Raw genomic sequence first — 8,300 nt, forward strand, 5'->3', positions numbered from 1 at the left:
CCTATGTCTTCACATGACCTTCTTTCTGGAACTTCTCTTTTGTATCAGTGTCTGAGATCTCCCTCTCCTAACTCTTACAAGGACACTAGTCTTTCGAATTTAAGAATAACCCTAAATCCAGAATTATTTTATTTATGGTTACTTATCTTAATTTCATCTTTGTAAAGACCCTATTTCCAAATAAGTTCACATTAATAGGTACTGACAATGAGGACTAGGACTTGGACATACTGTTTTGGACATTCGGCCCATTATATCCAGATTCCTCTAATTTTAGCATCTTAAACAACTATATTATAATTATCAGCTAAAATTCAACATTGGTACAATACTATTAAATGCAGATTTATTTGGATATGACCAGTTTTTCTATTGTACAGGAAAGCATTAACAAAGTAGGACCGAATTGGTCAAATCTTGCATGTTCCACAGACCAGTCTTCAGAAATGAATCTTGACTGGCTTCTGGAAGGAACCTCTGAGCCCTTGGGGTATTCTGTATGATAAGAATATTTTTGGTTGCTTGGAGTAAGGCCTTGGGCCACACTGTATTAGACTGACTAGGGTGTTTATGCTAACCACATGATTTATGGGGAGAATCTGTTTCTATGTCTGTGCTTTAAGTTACCCCATATTGGTTTGACCTTTGGGAGGTGCTTTAGACAAAACAGCTAAGGTCAATCATAAGAGCACTGCATGTGGAAAGGACTGCTCCTGGATATAAACCTGGACACAGGTTTAGGGGAGCTTGGTTGACATCAGTATGATCATACATCGTCCCTAGGAGAATGAAAAATTTCTGTGCAACTTCATTGGGAGAGGACAGCTAGAGTTGTGCCTGGTCCCTCCTGGACTTTTCCTCATTTGCATTTTCCCTTTGCTGAGCTTAAACCTAATCCTTGCACAGTCATAAACTGTAACATGATTATAACAGCTTTTTCATGTCCTGGCGAATCCTTATGGGGTCACTGAACTTGATGGTAGTCTTGGATACCTCCCTAACATTCAATAATGGCCTGCTTTCTGTTCCCACATTAAATCCAGAATGTCCTTTGTCTCTTCAATCAGTGATGTTTTAGTCAGATTTTTTGTTCTGTGACTAAGTGACCTGAACAGCACAACTGTAGAGGAGGAAAAGTTTATTTGAGGGTTCATAGTTTCAGAGGTCTCAATCATAGAGGAACAGCTCCATTCTTTGAAGCTCAAGGTAAGACAGGACATCATGGCAGAAGAGTGTGGCAGAGGGAAGCAGCTCATATGTTGATCAGAAAAGAGGGAGAGACTCCTATTGCCAGATACTAATATACATCCAAAGCCACACCCCAATTTCCACCTTCTCCAACCACTCCCTGGAACTTCAGTTACCACTTTGTTAATCCATATAAGGGGATTAAAATCACTGATTGGGATAAGACTCTCACAACCCAATCATTTCTCCTCTAAACCTTCTTGCATTGTCTCATACATGAGCTTTTGGGGGACACCACATGTGAATCACAACATTCTTCCCCTGGCCCCAAAAGCTCACAACCATCTCACAATGCAAAATACATTTGTTCCCAAGAATCCTCACAACCTCAACAGTTCCTGGATTGTTCAAAGTTCAAGTCCAATGACTTCTCTGAAGCTCAAAGAAATCTCTCATTGTGAGCTTCTATAAAATTAAAAGCAGCTTACAAATATCCAATATATAATGGTACAGAGTAAACATTTCCATCCACAAAATTAGGGACATAGAAAGAATGGATAGGATCAAAACAAAGCCTGTGGAGTGGATATGTCTTTCTTATGGTCATGTTAGAAACATAAGAAGCCAAAGGGGTTGAGGCAAGGGTGGTGGGGGGAAGAAGGGAAGGAAAACCATACAATGTCTCTTGAGGCCTACACTCTGAATAGGACCCTTCTCATTTCTATCTCATTCACATGGCCAAACCCAGAATCAAGAGGCAGAGAGATGATTCCACCTTTTATTCTAAGGGGAACTGCCAAGTCACATGCCAAGAGCTTAACTGCTGGAAAGAGTGAAAAAAATGGGGCCATGAATGCAATTTTCTTCAGACCATAAAGAGGAAAAAGACAACCCAGAGAATGGGATAGGTTTGTCACCATGTAACCATAGCACCCATTTTATAGTTTACTCCTTCCCTTCTTTTATGCTACACTATTGTAGAAAACACTACTCTTACTGATTCATTTCATTATTAACGGATAGTCATGTTGTTTCTAGGTCAGGGCTACAATGACAAATGCTGCCAGGTATCTTGAAACATGTGGGCACACATTTCTGTTGCATATGTGCCTGTCAGGGAGTGGAATTGGTTGGATCATGAGATATGCACATTTTCACTTTAGGTAAACAATGCTAAACTCTTTCCCCAATGCTCAGGTCACTGTACACCCTCACCAGCAGTATATGAGATTGCTGTTGTACAACATTCTAGACAAAGTTTGGTGAGGGAGTTGATTTCTGTATATGGTGTTAGGCAGAAATAAATTGTACTCTAAAAAATAACATGGTAAACTGATGATCTCCTATCCTCTTATTGCAAAGACAGACCTGTCTCACCCTCTTCTATCATTTACCAAGATCCTATATACATAGATCTGTTTCTAAATTCTTTATTTTTGTATACACAGTCTATTTTTTTGTGAACCAATATAAATTATGTAAATCATATCATTTTTTTATATTTCTTGATATCTAGTAGAGAAATACTTTTCTAGATTTTTTCTAGATTTTCTAGATACTAGAATTTTCTTCAAAATTGTCTTGGTTATTCTTGGCTCTTTACATTTTCCCTTTTTGTTTTATTAAAGTTTAATTTACACACTACAAAATTTACCTCTTTGTCTATAGTTCTGCTACTTTGTTTTGTGTGTACTGGGAATTGAACCAAGGGTTGCTTTACACAGACCTACATGCCAAGCTTTCTATGAATTTTGAGACAGGGTCTAAGTTGCTTAGGGACTCACTAAGTTGCTGAGACTGGCTTCAATTAGTGATCCTCTTGCCTCTACCTCCCAGTTTCTGGAATTACAGGTGTATACCTGGCCATCAGTTCTGCTACTTTTGATGAAAATATAGTCAGGTTATCACAATCCAGATTCAGTAAGAACACAGTCTCCCTGTTGTGCTTAGTGGTAGAGTTTGCCTATCCTGCACAAGAGACTGGGTTCAATGCACCAGCACTGCAAAGAAACAATTCACCTGGGATTCTCTGTAGTTCACCCCTGTCTCTCTACCTCCAGCCCCTGGCATCCAATGGTCTGTCTTCTTTTCCAAAAGCCATGTGAGTGGAATCATGTACTATGAAGACTTTTGAAACTGTAAGTGTTTGATTTTTAAATCAAGACTTGTTCATGTTATTGCTGAGAAGCGTTTTACAGTATGGACATACCATGGTTTGCTTATCCATTCGTCAGCTAAATGACAATTGAATTGTTTCCAGATTGAGGTGATTACAAATAAAGCAACTAAAAACATTTATTTTGAACAATACTTTTATTACAAAATTTGAAAAATATTTAAGAAATGCCTCAGGAGAATGGGAGAAAGGACAGAGGAACAGTGCAGGCGGGAGTGTCCCAGGGGAGCCACCTCTGATGTCTTCTGCAGGTGGGGGAAGAGGAGACTCCTGATGTCCAGGTGGATGCAGAAGTGCTCTGGGCTGGAACCCGTGCAGAGACACCTGAGGTAGTTGGCACATCTTCTCCTGCAGCTGTCCACTTGATTGAGAACCCAAACAAGGTGTCAGGATCCACAGAGAACAGGGTCCTCTGGCTGCCCCCTGGTATTGTGTGGTCAGCTCTCCCGCTTCATTGGAGCCTCACTTCATGAATCTGGCAGGTTTCTGCTCTTACATTGGAGCCACCGCATTGCTGACACGTGGTATGCAACAGCACAGTTGTCGGACACAGGTAGCAATCCCCCTAGTTACCCTCTTCCAGAGCTTTCTGCTGGCGTGGAGTTGCCCAGAGTCAGACTGGGAGGCTAACCCAGGTGTGGGGGTTCTTGCAGGCGGGAAGTGGAAGTGAATAGGCGGCTGGCTGGCCCTCCTGATGTGCTTCTGCCCTAAGCGTTTGGCCTCCTCAGGCAGAGGAAGCTCACAGGGCAAGGAGAAGGTGCGAAGGGCAGGCTCACTGGGGCTCCTTATTGGGAGGACAAGGGAATGGGAAGGATCCAGGGGGCATGGCTGAGGCTTAACCAAGGGAGGCACAGGCTTTCCCTGGAACATGAAGCCCTGCCCCTGGCTTTTCTGGTGCCGGAGCAGAAGGTAGGTAGCCATGGCCGCATTGAACTTTCTCTTGGCCAGGGACATCCAGGTCTTGCGTAGATCATAACCCATATCAAACATTATGGTCAGTATTTCAGGGTCTGGCTGTTTGAGGAGTGCCTCATCATAATGAGGGGGTAAATGCTGCTCACCTTGCATCAGCCATATGTGCTGAAGGATCTGCTTGGCTGTGGGCCGCTTCCTGGGGTCCAGGGTCAGCATTTGGTAAATGAGCTTCCGTGCTGCCAGAGAAACGTGGGGAGGGTCACGGAACCATCCCCGCACGATCTGCCGCATCGTCTCCTTACGGGTGTATCCCATAAATGGGAGCGTCCCTGTCAACATAAAATACAGGGTGACGCCCAGGCTCCAGATGTCCACTGGGGGGCCCTCATACGCTCGCCTCTGGATAATTTCCGGGGCAAGGTGTGAGAGAGTGCCCCAGGGCTCCTTCAGTTTCTGGCCTGGTGTGACCCAGGTGCTGAAGCCAAAATCGATAAGTTTAATGTGACCTTTGGCATCCAGCACGAAGTTCTGTGGCTTCAGGTCTCGGTGCACCATGCCCTTGTCATGGCAGTAGGCTACGGCACATACTACCTCCCGGAACAGTCTGCGTGCTTCTTCCTCCTGCATGCCACCCAGCGGGACTTGGTCCAATAGCTGGCCCCCACCTGCGTGCTCCATCACCAGGTAGATATTTCTTCGGGTCTCAATGACCTGAAATAACTGGATCACGTTGGGATGCTCCAGGCTCTTCATTATATTCAGTTCAGAGAGGAGCTCGTGTCTCTTCCCTTTCTTCTGCAGGACTTTCACTGCCACCTGTGCCCCAGTGAGGCAATGGCGGGCTAGTTTGATCTGGCCAAACCCACCATGCCCAATGTCCCTCAGGACCTCATACTGGTCCCTCAGGACAATAGTCTTGCAGGAGCTAGGCCCCTGCCCCACTCCACTACTCTCACTACTCTGGCTATCCATCCTAAGCAGGAACACCAACTAAGGATGCTAGCTTAAAAAAAAATAACAGACTAAAACAACAAACCCAAATCAAAAACAAAAACAAGACAAAACAACAAACCCAAATCAAAAACAAAAACAAGACAAAACAACAAACCCAAACCAAAGAACCAATATCCAAAGACCACCACCAACAACCGCCAACCACCAACCACCAAACGCACTAACTATCTGGGAGTCCGACAGGTCACCACCAAGAGCTTCCTGTACTTGTGGACAAAAACTCAGCCAAAGCCACTCACTTATATACCTGCACTTTGACACTTGCTCACAATGGCTCATTGTGACATCAGAGCAAGCAGTGGCCCAGGCATGCCTGGCCATAACTCCCAGTGGTCATCTCCCTTTGGAGCCTCTAGAAATGCTTTTATTTTTGGAATAGGAATAAGGAGCTCCAGACTTTTTTTTTCCTTTAGTGGGTAATGGAGACTGATATATACTTGTTTAGAAATTAGTATTTCTACAGAAATTCAATGTACTTTTGATTTTCATTTGAAAAATCTCTAATAACCCTGGCTTTGTAAGATATCTACACTCAAGGTATTCAATTCCTTTTTTTCTTCCAATTTCTAATAACTGCTGTTTAAAGGTTGGTAGTGCTTCAGTCACATGTGATACTGTGATAAGATTCTCTGTTCCCTAAGACACCACAGAGCACAGTATTAACACCTTTGGGGGTTAGATGGGGAAAAGTTTCTCATAATTTCTCCATACAGTCCTACACACAATGCATATTCATTCCAAGGTGACACTAGTAGTTGATGGGGATGGGTAGAGATGCACAAGATCAGCATTTTGTGGTACTGATGGTGAGGGAAACTGATTGGTCTAGAAGCATCAAGCAGCAGTCAATGGGAAGAACTCCAAATTTTATTTTATACCAGCGGGCCCAGAGGAAAACAAAACAAATTCTGAGCCCCTATGCCCAGTTTTTTAACAATATTTATAGGTATCTAGTGTCATAAATTTTCTAGTCTACCTGACATAGAATTGTGCAAGTGGTTTCTAGAGGTAGCATTTTTACAGAAGCAGAGTGTGATATGGGGAAGAACTGGCTCCTCTTACAAGGCCTTTGATAAATCTCTAGTTTTGAGCCCAGAGCCTTCATAGGTTCATTAACACTTCAAAAGGGAGGAGGCCAACTACCAGGAGAAGTTATCTATAATGCAGAAGGCAGGGACCCATGGTCCATCAGGATTCCTGGAGAAAGGCTGGGGGGGTGGGACATTGGTTTATTACCATAACATTTTTATAATTTCATTTCATAAACAGGTCTGGTTTTGTCATCACCCTGGAGTTAGTGGCTCTAGGTTCACATTGGAGGTGGTCCTCTATCTCATGGTAAAGGGATGCCCAGGGACACTGCACAGAGGTACCCCTAGGACATCCATAAAATCAAAGGGATGGAAATTCAAATATTTTACATAGAAAATCTATTAGATAGGAAAGAAGATAATCAGGATATAAGGCACAGTGGATCAGTAGCCTGCCCTGCTCTCCTTATAAGGTCACACGTCTCACTGAAACAACAGCTTGTCCTACTCCCTTATGACCCCATCTTAGGTGATTACATCATAATATTGCTATTTCTGAAAAAAAGGCCTTATTCCTAGGTGCAGGATTAGAACCTATACAACGGCTCTGAGAGGTATAATTAAACCATAACTTGCTCCATTCCTCTTTCTAAGAGCTTTTATCCATAGGTGTGGAATTTTGTCATACATCCACCCATTCAATCATCTGACATCCTGGGCTCATGAATGAAGTGCATATCTTTAGCGGGTACGGTCTTGCCAAGTCCTGATGCCCATGACCCAGTAACCCTTCACTTGTTCCACCTCTTAACAATTCTACCAGCCAACATCAGCACCCTGAGGTCAAAGCTGCCAACACACGAACCCTCTGTGGGGGAAGGAGGGGTCACTATTTCCTTAATAGGCTGTTGATGTCTTCAGAGTCTGTCATAGTTAATATTCCATTTAATACTTGATGTTGAAAATTTGTCTCTTCTTTTCTTCATTGATGTTATTCAAAATTTGTGAATTTTATTAATCATTTCAAGCAAGCGGCTCTTTGTCTCCTTGATTTCTTCCATTGTCTCTAATTAATTTAATTAATCTCTGCTCTGATCTACATTAATTCTTTCTTCTGCTTGATTTGGTTTATTTGCTCCTCAAACACCCTGCCCTCAACACCCAAGATTTCTCAGGTGGTAAAAATGATTATTAAATTGTGCCTACTCCTCATTTCTGATGTGGTTTTAATGCTATTAATTTTCAAGTACTGCTTTAGATGTGTTCTGCAAATTTTTAAATATTTTTCACTAGGTTCAGTGTCTATTTTATTTTCTTGGGAAATTTCTTGACTAATAGATCATTTAGAATTATGCTCTTTTTCCCAAGGTTTTGGAAGTTTTCTTTTATCTTACTGTTTTCTAGTTTGAGCTTTTCGTGGTGAAGGAACACACTGAGTATAATTTCAATTTGGCAACTTTGCTTCATGGTGTGGGTAATGGTTTATGTTGACTTTTTTTTCTTCAATGGGTTATAGAGACTGATATTTACTTGTTTAAAATTAAAATTTGTACAATAGTTCAATGGACTTGTCATTGGGAGTCTAATTTTTTAAAATAAATTTGGGCTTTGGAAGGCTTCATCATATCTACACTTGAGGTATTCAATTCGTTTTTATTCCTAATAATTGGTGTCAAAAAGATGGGAGCATCTCACTCATATCGCAGTACTATACCAAAATGCTCTGTTGCCTAAGACATTGTAGAGCACATTCTTAATACCAATGGTGTTGAGACAAAGGAAGGATTTTATCTTAATTTCCCCATATTGTCCTCGTGTGATTTCTCATTATAAGTTCGTTTCAGAGGTCTCAGTTTTTGGTCAGCTGGCTCCATTCCTTGGGGATTGAGGGTGAAGCAGGACATCATGGTGGAAGAGTGTGGCAGAGGGAAGTTTTCACATGATGATCAGTAAGCAGAGCCATAAGGATCTTCAAG

The 8,300-nt window shown here is 42.2% G+C and overlaps 1 protein-coding gene across 1 annotated transcript; it reads right to left on the reverse strand.

The window, feature by feature from the left end:
* Positions 1–3,856: 3,856 nt before the first annotated feature.
* LOC308653745 (sperm motility kinase X-like) lies at positions 3,857–5,251 on the reverse strand (the record flags this gene model as incomplete). The annotated part of the gene is made up of 1 exon (XM_081302427.1): positions 3,857–5,251. The coding sequence occupies one exon, from the start codon at positions 5,249–5,251 to the stop codon at positions 3,857–3,859; it is 1,395 nt and encodes a 464-aa protein (XP_081158553.1).
* Positions 5,252–8,300: the final 3,049 nt, after the last annotated feature.

Source organism: Spermophilus citellus (assembly GCF_964194105.1).
Source record: "Spermophilus citellus genome assembly, chromosome: 1".
NCBI classification, from domain to species: Eukaryota; Metazoa; Chordata; class Mammalia; order Rodentia; family Sciuridae; genus Spermophilus; species Spermophilus citellus.